The 23,804-nt window shown below is 40.8% G+C and overlaps 1 protein-coding gene across 2 annotated transcripts in view; it reads right to left on the bottom strand.

Annotated features, from left to right (window-relative positions):
* Positions 1 to 23,804, bottom strand: part of tpst1 (tyrosylprotein sulfotransferase 1) — a 44,613-nt gene that overhangs the window by 13,667 nt on the left and 7,142 nt on the right. For both annotated transcript variants that reach the window (XM_034240020.1, XM_034240019.1), the window contains exons 2-3: positions 15,773 to 16,805; positions 5,397 to 5,595 (exon numbers count right to left, since the gene is read on the bottom strand). In XM_034240020.1, coding sequence (XP_034095911.1) covers positions 5,397 to 5,595; positions 15,773 to 16,629 — 1,056 coding nt within the window. In that variant the 5' untranslated portion in view covers positions 16,630 to 16,805. The remainder of the gene's footprint in view (positions 1 to 5,396; positions 5,596 to 15,772; positions 16,806 to 23,804) is intronic.

The raw sequence follows: 23,804 nt of genomic DNA on the forward strand, positions 1-23,804 counted from the left end.
ACCCATCAATGAAAAGACTGGCTAAGAAGTAGCACAATTGTATCAAAGTGTGAAGGTTTTAAACAAGCAGTAGAACAGATATATTTTGGCCTAAGAAACTGTCTATGCAAGTTTGCATGATGTGAACACTGCATGTTCTGTTATTGAATGGAAAATCTAGAAAAACAAATTGGTATGAAGACAAAGAAAAAGAAAAAAAACTGGTTTCAAAATACTTCAACTCCTGATATAAATTAGTTTTGGGATGCACCCACCACTATTATAGTTAGCAGAAGTTGACTATATGAATAAGATGTAAATACTACAACGTAGGTATATTGTTCAGAGGAAGTTATGATCACACTGGTGACTTTGAAAAAAAGGCATGTATTAAAAAAGTTTTAAGGTTGAATACATCTTATGAAGAGCATGGGAAGACGTATTTGCCACTCTGCTACCTAGTCAGATTTTCCCATCCGTTTGTGGTTGCACACATTTTTCCAATAACTACCCGAAGGCAAAAAAAGAGGTTCCCTCTCCCCTCAAATGGTACACTCCAAATGTTTTCCCTTGGAGTCCCAACGGTCTTGACAACATGACAAATTGCAAATTCAGTCTGCACTTCTGTCCTTGTTCCCCTTCTTGGTTCCTCTCAAATGAATGGAAAAGCAATGTAAATGCTTCGGAAAAGTAGAATAGCTGAAACTGGGTTAAAGACAAACCCTTCAAGAATTATCGGAATAGCTGTCAACTTTTCCACAAAGATAAAATCTACCACACAGCACACAGAGAATCTTCTAGTAAACCATGTGGCCGGTGAGACATTTCCTGAGGGAATGGCAGGAAATGGTCTTAATTCTTTGCTGAAACATCACTGCTGCATGAAACGTGTCAGGATAAGAGAGGACTTTGTGACACAGAAACACACACACCACTAAACACACACACACCACTAAACACACACACTGTATGGCTGAAGCACTGATGTGAAAACTGGCTTCAGTTACCGTGACCTACGCCATGACACGGATGCATTAGAGAGACTGTAACACTATCCGTAACAAGAGCACAGACCTAGTCTTTAATGCAACTGTCTGCATGAGTACCAGTAATAGCAGTCTGTCAGAGAGAAAGGCAAAGCTAACGACTGCCTAGCAGAGGTGCCCAGTACGTCGACCGCGGGGGCAAAGCTGGTAGATCACGAGTCATTCATAAAAATAAAAAATCCAGCTCCGTTAAAATAGACAAAACAGGTTTTGTTCCCTCCTCCCTTGGCCTCCCTGCCACTTAATTCAGGAGTTTACTTGATTGACAGAAAAAGCGACCTATCGCATTCCAGTCTGTTAACCCAGAATGCAAAGCGATACAAAATCAGTCAAGTGCCGGGAAAACTCAAATTAAGTTAAAGAGACAAACAAGAGACAAACAACAAAATGAGTGCGGGACCGAGCAAGAAGCTAAAGACATACCACTTCCACCCAGAATGGGAGGAAGAATATTTGTTTGTGATGTCACATTCAAAGGTTATTTGCCTTATTTGTAAAGCAAGCGTCGCTCTGCCAAAGAAAGGTAACGTGGAGAGGCATTATCGGAGTGTTCACAAGGCATATGACAGCGACTTCCCTCCGAGTAGCGAGTTGAGAAAGAGAAAGGTCATGTATTATTGCTACACAAATATTATCTCGCAAACTCGTTTCTAACATGCAAAAAGACAAACAAATGCGTCTATGGTCGGTGTATTTTCAATCTTTCCGATCCAGACGAGATCTCTCTCCCCCGTCTGTGCGCGAGGGGGCGGGGCAGTTTACACACACGCGGCTGCTACAAGCAGCAACACACGGAGGAGATGGCGGAGAGAAGCGCTCCAAGGTGTGGTTACATGTTACCCGTCTTGAGGTGGACAATGCTCGTTGCCAAGAGTGTTTAGCATGTAAGGGCGGTAACACGAGCAATTTGTCTAAACATTTAGTAAAAGTGCTCCACATTCAGACGGAGGAATGCACCGGGTTGGACTGTGTTTCTAGCAGCTCTGTAGCGAGTAACGTTTCCACGTCAGGTGTTATGTATGCTAGCAGCACCACACGGAGTTAACTCCATTATACAAACATGGGTTAATGATTAGAGGTAACTGAGTTATTTATTTTGTTAAAGTTTCAGCTATTCTGTTTACAGTTCTGTCAGATTATTTAATACGATTTGTTAAAACATTGTTGTTTCTTTTTATGTGAAATATTATTTATTTAAATTTAAATAAAAAGCAATGTTAATTTTGTTCACAATTTGTTAAGTTAATTTAATAATATATGTATTTTTGAATCAAGTATTCATCTTTATTGTCTTCATTGTTAGTTTCCACATGCCTAAAACAACCTCAAGCTAAATCTAAAAGTTGATGGCTAAATAAGAGCGCTTGAGAAATTGTGCAAGGCATACAGTAATAGTCCGAATAGTCGATTCATCGTTTCATTAATCGATAGATTAATCGATTATCAAATTAGTCGTTTGTTGCAGCCCTATTATCCCATGTATAAATAAAAACGTGTTATTCAGCAACCCTTGCAATTTGGGATTTTATTTTTGGTTGGTAGACCTCGGTGAGCTGGTCATATCAAAAGTAGCTCACCAGCCAAAAAAGTGTGGGCACCCCTGGCCAAAAGCATCTTCTTAATCTAGTCTTGGCTCAACACTAACATTGTTACAATAAACATTTATCAAAGATGTGCTAATTAAGCATTTTACACTATTTGGCCAAACGTTGTGTCACATTTAATATCAGACTAAAAAAATAATAAAATCCAGTAATCAGGCATAACTTGCTAAATCAGTAACATAGCATAATTACTCATTAATACCATTGGGTGTTAGCACACATCATGTGAGTCATTCCTCATATTTAATACTGTTGTCGCACATTCCTCGTCACTTTAAATTAGGATAAACCGCACATATTTTGTTTCTTAGAGTAAATTGTAATATACTGTATATATATTTTATATTATAATAGTTTTTGCTTCAAAGATTCTTCTAATGAATGTTTATGTGTGCACCATATACGCCAAAGCTAATTCCAAGTATGTGGAAACCTACTTAGCAATAATCTCGATTCTGATTCAGTTTTAGTTCGTCCTTCTCACAGAAATGAGTGGTTCTAGTTCTTTGTATTATTTTTACATTTGGTTCTTACTCTGGACAATAATGTTAGCCAGACTGCAAGCGTTATCCATGTGGCTAACAATATAATATATCAACAAGTAGATCTATCTTCTTGTTCATAAGAAAACAGAAATGTTATTACTGTCTCTGTATTTATATCACTTGGAAACACTTGGAGGTGTTGAAAAGTGAACTGTTTTGCTTTGAATTCCAGGTGTCTGGTCAAACCAGGAGTCTGGAAGCATTGGAGTTAAATCTGGTATAATCGCATTTCTGACTCGGGTTCTATTTGAAATATATGTAAATATTAGTCTTTATTTTTATGGTGTGGTCAATAGTAGAAACAAAGGCTGAAAAGACTACATGTTTTAGGAAAATACTTAGACGCAAGGAAAGAGTTCCAGCCTTTGTCCTTAAAGCATGAGCCAGAAAGGCTTGGCCAGCAGTCAAACAGGGGAGAGGTCAAACCTGGAACCAGTCCAGGAACTGACACGTTGCAGTCTTTATCATCACTATACTGTTAATAACACCGTGAACAATAGACATTTTCAAACTAATGAGAACTACTGACTCTCATCCTAGATCATCAGCTCATTTGTCGAGCGAGGGTATGAAGTCATCCTCTTCTCACTGGTTTTAATGCTTTATCGATGTTTCAAAATGAGTATAATGGGTACTTATTCATATTTGAACATCTTAAAAATGCCAAATTCAAAACACAGAGAGTTCTATTTACAGCTAAACTGATTGCGTTAAACCTTCAAAATTGGGATTTCCAGTTTACACAAAATGTATGAAGAAATGGTGCATCTTAGTACCAGGAAGACCTTGAATCCACAACCTTTACAGATCTTGATGGATAATACTATAGAGAACTGTGTCCTCTGGCTCAGACATTAGGTATGCAACCAAAGAGAGGAGCTGCAGAGCATGTCACCTGATAGCTCAGCTTGAGGAAAAGGATTTAATAAAACATATTCTGCTCCAAAAATAGCAAAGGGTTTGACGTCTGGCAAAGACATCAGTGCCACAGCAAAGAAGACTGCAGGTACAATCTCCCAATCTAAGGCCTGCCTCCTATAAAACTCTTTGAGCAAACAGACCGTGTAAACTAAATCTATGTTTTCGCGAAAAAAATCTACGTCACAGGGACAAAGCAACATCTGGATAGATGTCATGTCTCAAAGGGGTAACTGCCAAAGCAACCCAAGCTGTAATCTGATGGCATCACTAGGGCTGGCCACAGAAGATAGTAAAGTACTGTTTTCACAGGATCAGCAGTACTTACAGTATACATGTAGAATGGATGCAGGGACTACAGTGTTATATTAAGGGGTTTTAATTGAGCAAATGTTCCTTAGGGATCTTACATAAAAACAAATGTTGTTAGTTGTTATGTTCCACTGCGATTGACACTCAGAAACACAACCAGTCTTGTTCTTGGAAATGCTTTGCAAGTGCATTTCTTTTGACCCTTTTCCAGAGAACCACTGGTTTCCATCTGTTTTAGTGTGGCATCATAATGCACTTGTGGTGAGCACACTACTTAGTACAGACTGAATGATGGGGTGTCACGTTTTCCAAATCCACGATTCTATTTGACTTGAGTTTTTAGGTCAAGCACTGACGGCTATGCCTTTCTTCATAGAGATAAACAGATCATTGCTATTAGAATAATATAATAATTTGTTTATTTCATTTGCAGTGAATGGGCTAAAATTCAAATAGGGAAAGGCCTTTTTAAAGTTATAGTCAAGCATTTTGGTTAACATGCTTGTACTCTTTCTTGACTGAGCGTTTGATGAGAAGATGAATACCCTCATATCTGCCCACTTAATATAAAGCAACGACCAGCAGCATGTTGTATAGGCTTACCTTAGAAACTAAAAAACAGTAGGACATGTTACCTGGGCTCCAAGCAAAGGAACAAATGATTGCTTATTAGCACATCTGAAGTTCACTAATTAATGAAGCTTATAGTGTTAGTTTAATCCATAAGAAAAGTCAGACAAGTTGCGGTGTTATACTTCAAGAAGGGTCTTTGAACCAACTGCTAGCTGTAGCTTCATAATTACCATTCAAACATGAGTGGTATTGATCTTTTCATCCAAAGTCTTAGTTTGAAAGCAAATATACTAAAATGATTTCATTACAAAACCCCTTATTGATTATTGTGTTAATAACTCAAAAAGTGATCATTTAGACTGACTGAGAATACAGTTCTGAACATGGTTGTAACACTGATCACTCTGGCTCAGACTCACCCTTCTGGTGTTGTCCAGGACCTTGGGGTCCGGCCGGCCGTAGTTGGGAGGGTTGGCGTGGGGGTCATAGCCCAGTCTGGACAGCATGGGGGCGATGACAGCCATGTCCCTCACCACGTCAGCTGGGATCTTCCCCACCCACTTGGACAAGGCCTCCATGTTGATGGGCTTGATGACCTGATCTGTGGACCTCTCCACCCTGGAAAGACAGAAAGATGTTCAGCTTGTATCTGCAAAAAAACATATCCTGTTGCCAAACATCCACGGTTTAAACCTTAAGAGGGTTGATTTGGCAAGTAGTTTCATCCTTTCAAAAATATTTAATGTCTCGCAATAGTTTCTGAATTCCTAGTAAAAATGAATAATTTAGAAATGTGGTCAATATTATATTATGGTCTAGTGCAGGGGTGTCAAACTCAATTTCATCGCAGGCACATTAGTATTAGGGTTGCACTCAAAAGGGCCGGTTGTAACTTTAAGACTATATAAAAATACATATATAAATAATATTAAATATATATAAAACAATGTATTATATTTAGGGTTGGGAACCGAAACTCGGTTCCAGATGAGAACCGATAAGAAAATGTCGGGTACCGGGTACCCATACAAAATACACAATTTCGGTTCTGCTTAACGGTTCCTAAACGCGGTAGACCCTGTATTCCAGCGGGTCCGTCTGCACCGCGGTGCTGCGGTGACCCGGTGGAATACAGGGCGGACCTGGAGAATCACAGAACGGCCGGTCGTCAGCGGGCCGTTGACGGCCGGCACCGCCCTTCATTTTTTTAAACGGCATCATATAAATTGCGCTGACAGGCGACAGAGGTCCACAGTTGCCCCGCAGCGATGCTCCCCCGCCCTCCCGTAGACATTTCACGAGCTCAGTCACTTCATAACACCAAAGATAGGTCGCGGTAAACACTCTGAAGTGAGGCTCCACTACACTAAAAAAGAAAAAGAAAAGGCAAAGTGTAATGCCTGTTAATAGCTTGCCACAGGCATAGCTCAGTTAAAATAAAGCACAGCTATTGTGCAATACATTTGTATTGCATGTATATTTTTTAGTAACAATTTCAGTTAAAGCTTTTAAGAATAAATATATTTTTGTTATCTAAACGTTTGACCTCTTTATTTTACAATTTTGGAATCGAAACGGGGAATCGATAAGAACCGGAATCGATAAGCAGAACCGGAATCGAAATCGGAATCGATAAATTTCAAACGATACCCATCCCTAATTATATTACATTATTGCCTCTGCATTAGATTATTATCGGATAGGGTAATAAGCAGGGGTGCACATAACTTTTTTGCCCTGGTTCTCAAAGGAGCACCTGGAGATGTTGCTTGGTGCTCATCCTTAAAATGAAATAAACCGTAACTTTTGAGGGGGTCTTGACTTTATTTGCCAGACACACGGCACTGAACACACAGAGGTGAACACAGAACACACATGCAGAGGTGAACACAGAACACACATGCAGAGGTGAACACAGAACACACATGCAGAGGTGAACACAGAACACACATGCAGAGGTGAACACAGAACACACATGCAGAGGTGAACACTGAACACACATGCAGAGGTGAACACTGAACACACAGAGGTGAACACAGAACACACATGCAGAGGTGAACACAGAATACACATGCAGAGGTGAACACAGAACACACATGCAGAGGTGAACACAAGACAACATTAGCACGACCAGTAATCCTACAAGCTGTCATCACTACCCTCCTGACTGTTCTCCTCACTGTCTTCCTCTCTGTCAGACATGGTAGCTGATGATGTAGGCCTACTTCTTCCTCTCTGGTTGAGTCTGTGATTAGCTGCTTGCATCCACAAGTCAACAGCTGGGTTTGGGTCGAAAGTCTCTGTTGTGATCATCTTAGACAAGTGGATGTAATCAAATAAGTATGTGAACATAACCAATAACCTATAGCCAATAACAAATTAATGTAACTTATTTTATTTGTGTTGTTCATTCATATATTATTTTACCTTAACATTTATTTATTTATGCTTTTTTTTTTATCTCCAGTTTTAAAGGATATTTGTGGTTACTGTCCTATAGTATACATTGGAATGATTTCAAACCTGTTTATCCCAATGATTATAAAGGAGTGCCTTGGAAATATGTGTTTACATAAATTGTGACCAAACTGTTTGAACTTAGACTAAAGTGAACTATCTAAACACTCAGAGTCCTTTACCTCACTGAGCTGTAGTTATCAGCCTCTCAGTCTGACTGGAGAGGACTCTCCCTCCACATCATTGTAGAAACATCTTCTTCTTATATCCGTTAGAGCAGCTAGCACGGCACCAGATTCTAATAACAACAGCGCCGGTACCGGGCGGTGCGCCCTTCTCTCTCTCTCTTGCTCACTCGCATTTTGGCTGTGAGCTGCGGGTGCCAGATAAGCCAACATCCCCCATTTTCATCACTTACAGCGCCCATCATACAGGGCAAATGAAACGTGTAACCGGGTGAAAAGGGTGTTACATTTACTTAATTATGAATATTGTTACATCAAGGCCGAAAATTAGGATGAACCCCAACGGTCAAACATGTTTTTTTCCCTCCCAGAGCTGCCAGCGCAGCGCCTCCAGAGATCTGGCGCCCTAGGCGAACATCTATAACGCCAGTGCTACGGGCCGACCCTGAGTTCATATGCAACTCGCAAATATCTTTCTCTCTCTCTCTCTCGCTCTCCTCTCTTTTCCCTTCTCTCTCTCTCCTCTCTTCTCTCTCTCCCTCAGTCCTCTCCCTCTCTCTCTCTCAATTTTGATACGCAAATGCGCCTTTTTTCAAATGACCCGGTGCTCTTTTTTTGGCGCATGCGCACCAGTTATGTGCAGCCCTGGTAATAACTTCATAATTAACTACGTCTGAAAGCAGAAGTCTAGGGCAAATAATTGCAAGTCTCTTCAGTGCGCATGTCACAAAACAAGATGCATTGTGGGATATGTAGTTTGTGGGCAACGTGCTTCTGTAAAGCGGCATGTAACCGTATAATAAACGTATTATATTCTTTGCAAGCTCTTGCGGGCCACAGACAATGAGGTTGCGGGCCGGATTTGGCCCCCGGGCCTTGAGTTTGACACCCCTGGTCTAGTGCAATGTCAAAACCAAAGTACATACATCTCATTTAGCTAATCCCCATTAAACCAGCCAAGGTTTATCATTATCCCATTTGGATTTGTTTGGCATTGTGTTTATTTTGGATCTGTACCTTATTGTTACTTTATCATTTATATTTGCAGTTTTCCTACTTTTCCCCAAATGGCCCGGTTTAAACAGACAAGTCTATCCCTCAGTTTTGTTCATTGGCTGTAATCTAATCCTGAGACAATATAAAAGATGGTTTCCTGGTTTCCCTCCCTCAGCAGATCCCCTTGCTGAATAAATCCCCCTTCACTCCATTAGTTCAATCTGCTGCCAACATGCATCACATTTCCTATACTCATCAACATATGGACTGAATTCTTTCCTTTAGCTCAGTTATTAAGTGGAATCTCCATCACTGTGTCAAAGGTGAAATATTTAAACCCTGCAAGGTCATGACATTTCAAAACAAAGTCAAAGTAACAGAAGAGAACTTCACCAGGCAATGCATTTCAAATGTGTTTGCTATAAGAATACAAATTCCTAGTTTTTATAAAAATGCAGGTTTCTTGGAATAATCCTCCACCCGCCCTTTCCCTCCATCAGCCAGGAAGCATTTTTGAGAGGGAGAAATCCACCATGTTGTCCCGAGGTAAATTATTCATTGTCTGAAATTAAATATTCAACAAGCGAGGGGAATAGCTGGACTGCGTCTTTTGTCTTCTGAAAGGACTTAACTACTACTGTCCAGCAGGAGGACTTTGATGTCAATCTATGATCATGTAGATACCTTTGGAACAGTTCCATAGGTTATATATATGCGTGTGGTGCAGTGGATAGAGCGTTGGTGTTGGGATCAGGGGGTCACAGGTTCAAACCCCACTGCAGTCAGCATGTCGTTGTGTCCCTGGGACACTTCACCCCAAATTGCTCCTGTGGGGATTGCCCACAGTATGTAAATCGCTTTGGATAAAAGCGTCTAACAAGTGACATGTAATGTAATATATGTATAGTTTGCTGTATGTCAAAACTCGGATGAGAAAACACTTTCTTTCCACAGGCAGTCACTGATGAACTGAAATCAGTTCAACATCAAACAACTTTTCTATTTATTGTTCTTCTTAATTATACATATTTCATACTTGTATTCAAAGAAGTTGTACCGGTTCTTTGCTGTTATGTATATTTATTTGGAAGTAAATCGAGATCATAAAAATACATTAAATAACTTGTTTGTGTTCACATACTTGGCCAATAAAACGGATTTCCTCGCATTCTAAAATACCATATTGCATTATGGGTGTGATGTTGGTTGCGACAAGACTTAGGAAATAGTTTGGAATTTTTTTTCGGAATAGACTGTGGGGAGATAAAAGTTGCTGAACATGGTACACTCAGAACAACATCATTTGTACACATAATGACATGTTTTAGCAGCACCCATCACTTTATACAAGACTGCACAAAATAGGCGTGAGGGGATGATAGCATTTAGTCTTGGCTTCATCTTAACCCACAGTTTTTATATATTTTAACATTAGGGCTGCGCAGATGACACATTTCTCAGTAAGTACCAATGCCCAAGGTTAGAGTCACCATTTTGTTGAGGGAGATGTTTTTGCCATTTCATTTTGAAAACCAAAGCATGACCAAAACAATTTTTTAAGAAAAAAATGTGAATTGTTATATAGCTCTTCATCAAACAAAGTATGGATGAGCACACATTTCTAAAAATACTTTGTACAAAGTCTCTCTCTCTGCTATACTATTCCCAACTCATTGAGCACATTTTCATTTCCAACAGTCAGTGGTTTCATTTGATTCTCTTTGCCGGTCATAATGTATTACTACCGTAATGTATTGATGATATATAATATTTAAAAACATTGAATTTCCATTTATTTAATTGAATGTTTTTGCATTAATCTATGCATTTATGAGGGCAAATTAAGATAAATAGAGACCGAGTGTTTAGTTTTCATGTCAACAAACGCAGCAGATGAGTGATTATTTAAGAGAGATTATTGTCCTTATTATATATCTTTTTAATTCCATAAAATGACATCAGCATCTCCAAATTTTCAGACAAACTGTACACAGGCTCCAAAATACATTGTATGCCACATACAAAGCCAGGCTTAAATGGAGTTATCCTGGGTACTGAGTTCAAAGAAAACATGACCGCCATTTCACAAAGAATTCTAACAAATGCTCATTTCTTTAATTGCCATTACTATTTTCCTTAGGTCACTCCCTCGCTCCCCAAACGATTCTATTTACCGTCAGCAGTCCAGCTTCTCCCTCCCTATGTTTCCTGTCTATACTCTATACCTCAATAAGGCAATTCACTTTCCTCTAATCCATTTACTTTGCAATTGAATCTTTACACTGTACGGGTATAGTCTCCTGCATGATTAATAGAGTGAGCTGGTTTCGTCTTCTCAGGAGGACGGTGGAGATGGTTTCTGAGAGACGGGCCATGATCCAAATATCCACTCTGCAACAAATGGGTAGGGAATCACTTTAGGTAACTCCATCAAGACCCAGGAGGCTGCTAAGTGTCGACGTCAGATATAAACTGATAAAGAACAAAGACTGAGTATAGAGAGAGCGGCTGACGAATCTCAACGGCTTAGGAAACAGATATTTGAATAAATAAAAAGATATGTAATACTGAAATACCTGTAAACAGTTCAACAACAGCTTTCCATCAACTGTTGCTCATTCACACAACTAACTTCTCTGAAAACAAAAACGTTGCATAACTATAAAGGTCCACTCAGGATCGACTTTCCAAACATTGCATTGTGCTTTTTGGGGGTTAACCTTCCCTGATGTGCATTCTATAGGTTGTTGTGCATGTAAATGGTCTGCAAAGGCTCCCTGTGTTCCCTCCCAGAGGAACTTTCTCTCACAAACACTCCCCCCTGTCTAAAAACGCCTCCATTGGACTCCTTTGTTTACTTCTGTAGTCTGGGCTCTGGTTTCAGACAGAGGGTGAAAAGAGGTGCTGCAGAACAGGCGGTAAGAGGGAAAAAAACAGCTTAATAGGGCCCTTTTGTATAGAACAATGATATAAGGAAACCAAACAAAGTCCTACATATAATCAGCCACAATGTTCTTTTTACATTTTCTTCTAAATAAAAGAACCATTTCCACTTTAAGTGACCATGTTTCCAGCTATCCCCCAAAAAAAATGTGCTTAAAAAAAATCATGGCGGTACTTGTGGAACGCACATAGAGGTACGGTTAAGTTTGGCCAAGAGGGGTACGTGCTGCTTGTTGTTTTTCACCACTGTAGAGCAGACTTCTTGCCGTCAATATCATATTTTCTCATGCCATCTTTTAAAAAAAATGTGGTTTAAAACCAAATAATTGACAAAAAGGCATATTTGCATACTGTTGCATTCTGCTTTTGAGTATGTGCAACTTGAATTGGTGTAAAATAATTACATGGTGGGACTCTTTCAGACCTACATTTTAGGCTACAGCGGATCCTACGACTCTTCTGCCGAGGTGTTTCTCTAGTGTTTCTTTAACAGAACATCATTTTAATGGACATAAAATGTCTCATTGCTATCATGCAGGATCGTATCATGAATCATTTCAAGATAGTTTAATCTCTCAGCCCCAGGCCAGAAAAAGACACTCAACAGCACAATAAAATCATGGAGACAATCCAGTGATATTTATATCCCGTCTGTTTGTTTCCTGTCACCAGTCTAAAATAATGTTCACCCACACTGCTGAGCAAATCATGTGCGCACATCCCTCCTCTTGGCTTTAAATGTGATGTGACAAAAGACCTACCCACCTGTCACATGACCACTTCCCTTCAGGCTGATGCTCTTAATGGCCTCTAGCTTGTCAATTATTCATTGCAGGACCTCCTTTACCCAAGGTGGTGTTCTGTATCACCAACGCCTGATAAGAGAGGATTGGCTGGAGACATCCAGATCTCCAATAGGATGGAGAGTTAGGAAGGAGGGGAGGAGCGGCTCCCTGTACTGGGATAAGTAATGGAGTAAGTTGCTCAGCAAGGCACGGCCTCTACTAAATCAGGGTCAGGTAATTGATGATAATGCATAGACAAGGGCCCGCTCTGGGGGCCTTGCTGCCAGCTGATTGAGATGTTCATGTAGATAGAGCCCGGGAGCTGTTGGATGCTGCAGAGGGAGAAGTGCTGGTGGTTGTAGTGGACAAGATGCGTTTTCTGCCAGGTGTCATGGGGGTTGACTTTAATGCATTGTGGGCAAAGTACTTGAGAGGGGATGGGGCAAATGTTAATGATGGTAGTTGTGCTGCCCCGAAGGCTTGTTGTGGCTGGCTTCTTCTTACGTCAATTGTATCAAAGTTCCATGTACATGTGAATTTATCATAGGCATGCTGACAAAAAAAAGCATAATCTGATCGAAATTTGGCCGAAAATGCATAGTAAATCAAATATTGAACCGTGACACCCTCATCATTTTGTATCTTGACCTCAGATCAAGCAAAGAAGGATGACTGGTGATACTGTGTGTACTTAGAAATCGTTACCAGCAGGGAACAGGAATACAAATAGTAATTCTAGCACTCTTGACAAAGACCCTTGTGACCTTTCAAAGAACTAATGCAGGGGTGATCCAAGTGTTTGCAGAAAAATCCTTTACCAGCAATATCAAATGTCTAGTGATCACCCAACAAAAATACTGAACTCAGTCTTAGCCTCAGGTTCCTCAGCGTTACACTCAATAGTTGACATATGGGTGTTTTACTGGGTGTGTTCTAGGTACAAGCATTACAGATAGGGATGCTCCGATCGGTCGGCCGCCTATCGATCTCGGCCGATATTCACTCTCTGCCGATCGATCGGTGCTCTCTATAAAGGCCGATCGTGAGAGCCGATCACATGGCGTAAAATACATGACACTTTTCTCTGTGCGCGGCAAAATGGCTTCACCAGTCTGGCATTATTTTAAGGTGAATCCGAAAAAGACAATAAAATAGCGGTATGCAACGTGTGTGAAGCAGAAATCCTGCAGCTCCACTCACTGTGACGGACTGGTGAGCTGAGCTAAACACACACTAAGAGTTAGACCTAACACACTTAGCTATTTTATCTACCTCTGGAACAAGCTAAACTAGTTATAAATATGTTTATTCTTCACTGTCGGGTCACTCAGTACTGGATCAGTGAGCATGAGACGATACTGACAGGCTGTCAGGGGAGAGAGAGAGGGGGGAGAGAGGCTCCCGTTCTCCCGTGTTATTATCCAAAGTTAATGTAAACTTGAATAATGTACTTCATTTGAATGTAATAATTATGTTGGTTGTTGTTTGTGGAAGTGCCAGTGAATGAGCCCCATTAACTGAGTTTTAAACATCACTTTAAATGGAAGATCCCCATAGGCCCCGCCCACTCGATCGGCCGATCCCGCCCACTCGATCGGATCGGCGATCGGTATCGGCCGAAACTGATTCCGGCGATCGGCCCCAAAATTGGCGATCGGAGCGTCCCTAATTTGTTTTTAAATGAATGCAAACATAATCTTCAGTAACTCTTGAGGTCTTACTTAAAAACGGTTTTATAACCCAATGTTATTCCTAAATGACTTGTGCAGTTTAACACTGCCTTTAACACACAAACTTAACTTAGTGTTTATTTTTATTTATTTTTTGTCTGACCTCTTCTCTAACCTGCTGCCTCTTTGATCTTTAAATTGTTTCATCTCAAGTCAAATCAAGAAGAAAAACAGAACAATGACAAATGGAGTCAATTCGAGTTTTTTTTATCACTAACAAATCTAAAGTTCTAGAAAGATAAAAAGGCATTTAGAGGGGGAAACTGCTCAATGGATGAAAAGAGAGGTTCTCCTATGCAGACAATAACAAAACGTAGCCCAAATGTCTCCAGAGGATATGGAGTGTGTTCTGGTGCTACGTGGCAGGAAGAGGGTGTTAGCATGGGGGGCTGGGGGATAGACAGAAGAGAGGAATGGGGTTGGACCCCTCCAGTGTTTCCTAAGCGCCTTCCAGGGGCCAACCCTCCCAAATCACTGAAACAATAACAACTCTGACACCGGGCAGAGCCATTAGGAAACCAGCTTACAGTAGTGTAGTGCAGACATAATCTCATGTGTTCACTAATGACTAGGTTCCTCGCTGCGCGCAGTCGTAGGATGTTTAATTTACAAATGAAATGTAATGATGGAAAGTTCAGAGGCTTAGTGAAAACATAGCGAGGGTATATGTGAAGGCCAAAGGTGCATGTTTATTTTTAAGGCCTGCAGTAACGGATATTCAATAGAAAGTGATATCTTGACACACTGCTACTTTTATGTCATTTTTCATGTCTGCTGGTTAAGAGCAGATCCATACTTTCTCTCCACTCAAGGACAAGTAGTTAAAAGCTAAGTAGACATGGGCATGTCCAAGCTCATTTCTGTTTGACTGGGAATGTGATATATGGCAGACATAACTTACCATGTGAAGCTTATGAGGCTGGCACAAATCTCTACTTCTTACAACAGCAAATATTTATCTAACCACCACTGCGTCATCACTGAAATATTTAATAAATCTGCAGCTGCAGAGGAAACATCTAGTAAAGCCTCTGCTGCTTATTATCAGCAGCCAAAAAAAAAGAACAGCAAATGAATCGCAGTGATGGCTGGTGATTCAGTGTTACCTCGCTGGTAGCTAGAATGTTTGAAAGTACTTAAAATGCCTCAACTCTTAGTTTAAACATTACAGTGGAAAAAACATAAGGCTATTGACCCCCGTTGTACAAGCTAGTGCACTCAACCCTAATAGAACAAGAAGACTTTGGACAATTGAGGTTCTGTTTCTGTTTGAGGGAACTGCTTAAAGAGAACATCTATTCTTAAAAAGGTGTTACAAGGGCCTATGTTCTAATTATATACTAAAATTAAAGAGAACAACATGGAGAAGTTCCTCCCAGAGCAACAAAAAAGAGAGTTCAAAGGCACAGTGACAATAGGGGGAGTGAAGTTTTACCCTGGCTACAATTACTACAATCACTGTGTACAATAAAACATAAAAGTTCAACCAAACATGACCATTAACCTGATGATTGACTATCTCTCTGCCACATCTTTATTTCCCCTATAAGACTTAAACTATCACCAAAACACAAGACATTGTGAGTCTATTGGCATCCGTGCTAGAACTGGTACCTTTTTAAAGTACGAGTACACAAGAAGTTGTCAGGGCTTGTGTTTGAGTATAGGTAAAGAATAAAAACCTGTCAACATCACTTACTTTGAGAGTGACACTCCTCCAGCCTTCCCAATGAGCTCCTCATGGCGGAGGACAGCATCATTCCATGGAACGTCAAGGAACTTAAGCAGTGTCTTCATCCATTTCTCCGGATGAAGGACCAACTGTTCGTAGTGCACAGGTAGGCATTTGTCCGATGCCTCCAGGCACTGAGTGTACATGGTCTCTATGGCCCGATTCCACTTGGTCAGGCAGTCCCTGTAGCTACCAAGGTCAAAGCCGGCAATGGTCACCTTCCGTGAGATCATAGAGTGGACTGAAGCCCGACCATCACGAATCATGAGTAGAAACTTGGCATGAGGAAAGATTTTGGCCAGGTAGGAAAGCGACTTCAAAGCAAAAGGGTCCTTGTTGCAGAGGAAGTTGGCGGGCTCTCCGTGTTTGACGATGATCTCCAACAGGAAGGCCTGCATGGCGGCGTCCAGCACCTCATCTGTCACTCCGGCCTCGTCAAGGCGCATCTTCTCCCGTCCTGAGCGGCTCCACATCTGCTTCATGGCCAGGATACGAGGTATCACTCGAGTTTCTTCGCCACAGCGCACCTCAGGGTGGGCATCCAGCATGGCTCGCATTAGCGTTGTCCCACTGCGGGGCACTCCACCAATGAATATGAGTGGCATGTCTTTATTGTAAACAAAAGGCGTGCTGAGATTCTGGCCTGTCCGTAAGGTGGTCCGCATGCTGCCTCCAAGCGCCGACAGAGGCAGGATCCCGCCCGGCTGGCTGCGCTCCTCTATGCGATGGTGGCACTCCATAGCATGGCGGCCAAGGTAGAAGACCGTGACCGAGCTGATGACCAGACAGGCCACCAGCAAGTTCTGTTTCAGCTTGCCAATCATGTTCAGACCACAGGTAGGTGAGGCAATATCACCAAAAGGGCAATTTAGGGGGAGGGATGGGAAAAGGAACTGAAGGGCAATCAAGGTTCCCACCCTTTATGGTTGTTTGCTGGGAACCGGGCATGGATCGAGCTCCCTGGTGCACAGTAGGCGTGGAGTCCCCAGCTCCATGAGGCCTGGATTGTGACACAAAACACAGTTCTGATTAAAAACCAAGAAAAAAAAAAGCACCAGGACATTCATTCTGCACATCAAAAGCATCTCAGAAGAAATCTACAGAAGAGGAATTTATGAAGCAGAGTGATCACCACATTCCCTTTATCTGACAAGTCTTTTGATCTAAGGCCAACATTACTGTGAAAATCTAGCACAAAGTGACACAAGACACAGGGCTGCTTTCAAAACCATTGTGACAATAGAGTTGCGATCCAAATAAACTAATAGTCAGTCTCCCAGGCTTTATATAGAGAGTTAGTAGAAAGAATGACAAAGAATCTCTGCTGACAGAGCATACAAAATGTAGCTTAACCAATGTAGGCATTTAATCAAGAACACATCATTTTTTTATCTTGCTGGACATTTCTCTTTGGCTTTGATTCTCAGGTAGTGCGTCATTGTTTACGTTTAGCATCTAATTTTGAGCATGCACACAAACTCAATCTGTAGATAGGGCACTGTGGCTTACAGAAAACATACACACTCATATAAAATGTACATGCCGCAGTGGCCTGGCTGAGAGCGTTCCCCCTGATGTTGGGTAATAAAATCTGCAGGCTTACTACAGCTTATATGTTAAATGGTTTTCTCTGTGCTGGCCCTGAAGCCACAGTCACCTTCCTCAACGACCAGGGAGGAAGAGGGGGAGATTTAGGGCAAAGGGAAGTCACTGCACAGAAGTGCTTCACTTACACATTCAGACTTTGGAAAATGTTACACAACTATATTATTAAAAGCTAATTAACGGTAAAATAACTGCAATTAAGCCTATAAATGTTCCATTGATTAGAATCGTATAGTTGCTGACTAGATTGTAAAAATAATAACACTTTCTGTGAAATTGGCATATAAAAAGAACAATAATGTTCTACTAGGAAATGACATCTTACAACCCTTCTTAGAGTCAGTAAATGGCGCAGCCCAACAGTAATTACTAGTTCTGGAGAGACGGAGTTGTCATTTTCATGTCCAGAGACCACGTAGTGTAAGTAGCAACTATACTTGGGCCTATCTGTGTGCACATGGGTGTGTTGTTTTTTTTAGCAATAGGTGTGGTCAGGCACATGGATAAAGCATTGCTTTCTTGTGGCAGCGGAAAAAAATGGCACCATTGAAGTAGGAAAACCTGATCATAAATCTATGGCGCACATTTTAACTAAATGTGTAATTTCAAGTAGTGATGTTTCAAGACCTTGTATGGGCAGTAAAGTCAAACCTCTGCGCTCAGCATTTCCTCTTTTCACACATCTGCATCAGCAAGTGTAAAAAAGTAGGTTACTTTAAAGTTTTTGAAGTAGCTAACAGGCCTTCTTCTTTGTGGCCTCACTTAATGCAGAGGCCCCCAGTGGGTTGCATGGGAAAGAAATACAGTTTTTATTATATGCTTATAATATTGAATATTTATTATAATACAGTTAATTGTGAAAAAAGCTCATTTGGACCGGTATTGTGCCCTAGGTTATAGGTGTGATTGCTCATGTCGAAGTAGTAGATTGTACAGATTTTTGGAAGACGGCGGGCGGAGCTGAGGGTCCTGAGGCCCAGGACAACACATCTGCTTATGCACCTTCACTTCCAGAACAAGTAGATGTGTTTTCTCAGGAGAAAAACAACTGCTTGTTTCTTTATTTGCCAAATCCATCAATAAATTAGGAACACAGGGAAACCCTGGCTTCAGGAGAGAATGGGAGATCACTCATTAGATGTATACATGTTACACTAAAAACACATTGGAAACGCCCAAAATGCACTTGTGCCATGTGTTTTAGACCATGCTATGGATAAGTTGAATAGAGGAACTCATATATAATCAGCCTGCTTAGGAGACTTTACGTCTGATCTTCAGTTATTGTAAGTCAAGGGTTAGGGTCCCAGAAGTGGCTGCCCACTTTTCCTAAACAGAATTGACCATGCTAAGAATAATTAAGTATAACTTTACTCATACGTCGTCTAGCAATTAGTTGTTTGTGCCTCACATTCCTGTCTCTTTATTTACTCTGCTGTCTGTTTACAAATGTTTAACGTCAATATGAGCATGATGGTTAACAGGCTCTGTAGGCATTGTTCTGACACAGCAGGGACTCTGGCATCACTTTGTGACAGGCTGATGTTCATCACAGCAGTGCAATGAACCCAGTGCACCCCTCTCCCCATCATGGTATTTGAGGCAAAACAGAATGACGCAAGACACTGTCATCGTCCCAACTCATGTTTTATTAATCAGGGACACTGTTCCCTTTCCGCAAATACATTACTTCTAAATGGTATTTTATTCTCTGGAGGTCTTACATACATACATACATAGAACTAGAAATGCTTTTCATAATTCAGGTTTGTTAGGTAATGGCGACTGCTTACGAAGGTGGAAATCACCTATTTGTATCTGTGCCTAGCCCTGACAAAATGAATGGTTAAACACAACTTGCAGACAGGCGTATGATAAATAGAAAAAGACATTGCTGTCTAATTCTCTAAATATCTGAAGTTTTCAGGTTTGGAAGGTGATCGAACCGCATACATTTAAAAAGACTATCTTAATAACACTTAGCATTACATCCATCATCATTGGAGATGTGCAGCTATAACACTTAAATGCCGATCTGTTTTCTAATTTAATATTGTTTTTTATTCCCCTTTTATTCTAGGGACACAATAATTCCTCACTATAAAAAACACTGAACTGCCACTGAATTGTCCTTTATCACGTGACCTTTAAATGAGCACAAATGTAAAAACACATTTAGAAGACAACCTTTAATAGAACATTCTTTTGCAAGATAAATATGTTTTTATGAATGCAGGATTTCCCACAAATGCCTTAAGTGTTAGTTTTGACGTGAGACTGAAGAATGTAAAACATTTGTAAATCCAGAACAAAGGTTTATACAGTGCAGCATCTGACAATGTTTATTTATTCATTTGTTCCTGTTGTTGGGCTTGGTCTTACTTTCAGCCCACCCACACACTCTCACATCTCTGTCTTCTACTCTATGATTCAATGTTAAAGAGGTGCCTGACGCTTCGCCAAGGTTGATGAAACTGTCCTTCAAGGGGAAAGAAACATAACTTTTTAAGTTAGATCCAAGTTATTTGGCTAGCCAAGTTCAATAGTGGTGCAGTGTTGACGTATTCTTGTAGACCAGCCCGGAAGTCAGCATCGCAAAGTCCTACTTGACAAAAAGCGAATGGGATGGTTTCATATCACACACACCATTTACACCACTTTTATGATGTTTGAGCACAACTGCAAGTTGCCAGTAAAAAAGTAAAAGGCCAAAGTTAGGCTGTAAACTAACTACCGAGCGGCGCATTGTTGCGTGTCACCACCGCCAAAGTAAAGGAGGCTAATGTTTGGAGTAGAGATGTCCCGATCCGATCAATTGATTTTTAAAAGATCGGAATCGGGAGAAAAAGATCGGGGATCGGGAATCCTTTTTTGTTTTTTTTATAATTAAAAACAAAAATGACCATGTTCACGTCTTAAAGTCATCATGAGGCCTTAGTTTTGGTTTAAAATTACACAACATCATGTATGTGTTGCTTCTTTTGGGCTTGTTTTCAGACCTGGTTGCTTATTCCTCTCAAATCTGGCAACAGAGTGGGCGCAGTGTCTAATAGTAGCAGTAAGCTAACGAGAGGCTACGTTCAGCTGGTGACTCGGGAGTCGGGACAGAGAAAATGTCAGCAGTTTGGAAGTATTATAAAATTGAAAGCGAAGGCAGTGTAACAGCCAGATGCAATGTTTGCAAGGCAGAGGTTCCGCGTGGTGGAAAGAACAGAGCTACGTTCAACACGACCAATCTAACACGCCACCTGAGAAACAAACACCACCAACAACACGGCGAGTACACTAGGGCTGTAGCCGAATATCCGAATATTCGTTCGTTGGAGTACTATTCGGGTTTCAATTTCGTTATTCAGAAAATAGTTTCGTTTGTTTTTTCATTTTTTCCCCCGTTTTTTTTTCAAATTGAATTTATTGAAATCTCCAATATCAACGTAAGAGCTTGTGCCTCTTCGGGGGGTGCTAACACATAACCATAAACGTTATTGTTTATTTTCTCCGTCTTTATATGTAGATATTACTTTTCTCCGTTAATCTCCGTCACGTTGTTTCCAAAGCAACAACAACTTCCTGTCAACAGCGCTACCTCTCCTTCAAAATAAAAGCATGTCCATAAATAGGAAGCCAAGCCAAATTACACTTAAGACATATACAACGGCAACGAAAGTAACAAACACAATGCGATATCCTTTTCAATTTCAAAGAACACAAATTGGGTTACATTAACAAATAACTATAAAACAACAATACTGTAGAATAACAAAAATAAGTGGTTTGCTGCTGATTACTATTGAATTGTGTTACTCCAGTAAGATGGAAATATAATACTTTGTTTATTCATGTTATGTTAAGCTGCTGTTGTTCATTGCATTAATACTAGACTAGTTAGTCTTAAGGCTAGAATTCTGCACTAAGCCACATTTTTATTTTATTTTATTATTTGTGACTGAATGTGAACTTGTGAAGCTAGTCAAGCTACCTCTTTCCAGTAGAGTTATTTTTGTTTTGTTACTGCACTATCTGCACTCAATTTGTTTACATTTTGTGGTGGACCACTGATAAGCTTTATTTTGTTTTGATCCAATGCTGCACAACTGAACTGATCCAATGCTGCTGTGAAAAAAAGAAGCTATATCCATGTTGGATACAATGGATAGTTGGGTACTGTCATTTAAATAAACAAATAAGCTTAAGGGACAACTTGAATGCTTTTTTTCCTTTTTTTTCTCTTAATGCATTGCATAAAGATCGGGGAAAATCGGTATCGGCAGATTGTCAAAATCAAATGATCGGAAGCAAAAAAAGGTGATCGGAACATCCCTAGTTTGGAGTGATGAAGTCTTAATAGTCTAATTTAGTCCCGTGTTAGGAACCGCTTTTTTTCCAAGACATTTAAAAGCTTTGGACATTCACATGTCACTTCACATGATACTTACTGACTTATTTTATGTTGTAGGAAAAAAAAGTCTCTCAGATTGTTAACCAAAGAAAACAAGTTTAAAAAAATATAGCGACATCAAAAACCATAGGGAAACCATAAGGGACTCAATCCAGAGAAAAAGCAATCTGAGTATAAAGAAGTTATCATTTTCAATGGGGTGATATAACAATATATATTATAAGATTACAACTACCTTGCATTGTTGACCTGTCAATATTCAGGAAGCAGTCCCTTCAGAGGTGAAGCTTTATGAACGCCTGACTGATAAACTGCTGCTGAGATTTAGAGCAGTGTCAGGTTACATCTTGCACCAGGGCTAAAATGTGTTTGTGTTAAATTAATTGAGACTTTTCTCTCCTGTTACTGATATTGTATCCTCTGCCTCGCAGGATACTTTTTACATTGATCTGTTAGGGGAAGCAGTGGAAGCTGATGCTCCTCTCCATGGAGCTACGGTGAAACCAAACCACATCAACACTTAATAACGAGGGCGACTGCAACTCATAAAGCGCTGGAGAGAGAGAGGTCTGAGATATTGATAAGGGTATTCAATCAGATATCTACAAAAGTCCTTTTACTCAATCGTTTCTCCTCTGATATTCATTGTTTGATAAGAATGCAAGGCAGGTTGAAATATTTTTGATAAAATGTTCCAATGATTAGTCCATGAATGATCACTCCGCCGGGCATACAGTAGGCAGGGGAAATCAGCTGGTGTGAGCAATATGTCCTTCCGCCAGACCAGGGCTGAGAGGGCGTCCACCCCGAGAGCGGGGGGGCGTGACATCACGTGACTTGAATTGAGCCGTCCCTTTATAGATACCATCTCTTTACGTATTAGTGAAGGGAATTCCGGCTCTTTTTAGTGAGCCGGATCATTTGACTCGGCTCACTAAGAAGAGCCGGCTCTTTCGGCTCCTAAACGGCCCTTCATGTTACCACAGTTTACCACGGAGCCTCAGTTTCGCCGCTGCGAGGCTCCGGCGCTCACAGTTCACGCTCACAGTTCACGCTCGCGCTCCACTAGCACCCCCCGTCAAGGCTCGCCGGCAGTTCACTTTCCGTCACAGGAACACGCTTTGCTGGCGGCGAAAAGAATCCCACCAGACTCCTTTGCCCCTCCAACAGAGGGATGTCCTTGTCCTTTTTCCTTTTCAAGCTAAAAAAACTCTCGATCTTCTCTCGAATTATTTTCTTTTTTGGACGCCCTCGGCTCGAGTTCAGGGCGTTCCGAGCCGAATAAGGGCATCAAATGACGGCAAGACGCCCCCCTAGCGGACACGCTGCCTGTCTTAAAAAGCTGATCATGGTATTTATTTGCCTGTATCACCTTTTATAGAAAGGAGGAGAGATTTATAATAGTCCAAATGTTTCAGTACTCTTCTTTCACCCTCACATTACATAGCTGAAGATGGAAGACATAATCTTTTTTACAGATTATATCTTTCACTACCAGCAGCATGGTGTGTTTTTATCTGTAACGAGGCTGGCGGACATGTGCGGATAAGGCTTTGATATATGTTCCAGATTATATTTTATAGTGTAGTCATTAATATGATAAGGGACGTTGCAGGTCTTCTAATGTTGTATGGATTCATCCGCTATAAAATAGTTGTATCATCATCAGCCAACTTTAACTCTGCCTGCACCTCAAGTTAGCTTGTTAGCTTGTTAGCTTGTGACTCACTTGAAAAAATGTAGCAGGAATGAGCAGCTTCACTATGGAGTGTCAATTGTTTCTTTGCTTGAAGATGGCAGCATCAGCAGCAGCATAAAGAAACTTGGTACAGCGTTGGAGGGGGGGGCCGCGATCATTTCTATGAGAGTTGCTCAGTGGCACAAGAAGCCAAGATGGCCTGACTTTCTAGAACAAAAAAAACACGGATCCTGAAGGGATCTTTCACCGATTGGGCCGGTAGAGCATGTGCATTTGCGTTTTCCTTGAACTCTTCC

Source organism: Gymnodraco acuticeps, unplaced genomic scaffold, assembly GCF_902827175.1.
Source record: "Gymnodraco acuticeps unplaced genomic scaffold, fGymAcu1.1, whole genome shotgun sequence".
Classification (NCBI taxonomy): Eukaryota; Metazoa; Chordata; class Actinopteri; order Perciformes; family Bathydraconidae; genus Gymnodraco; species Gymnodraco acuticeps.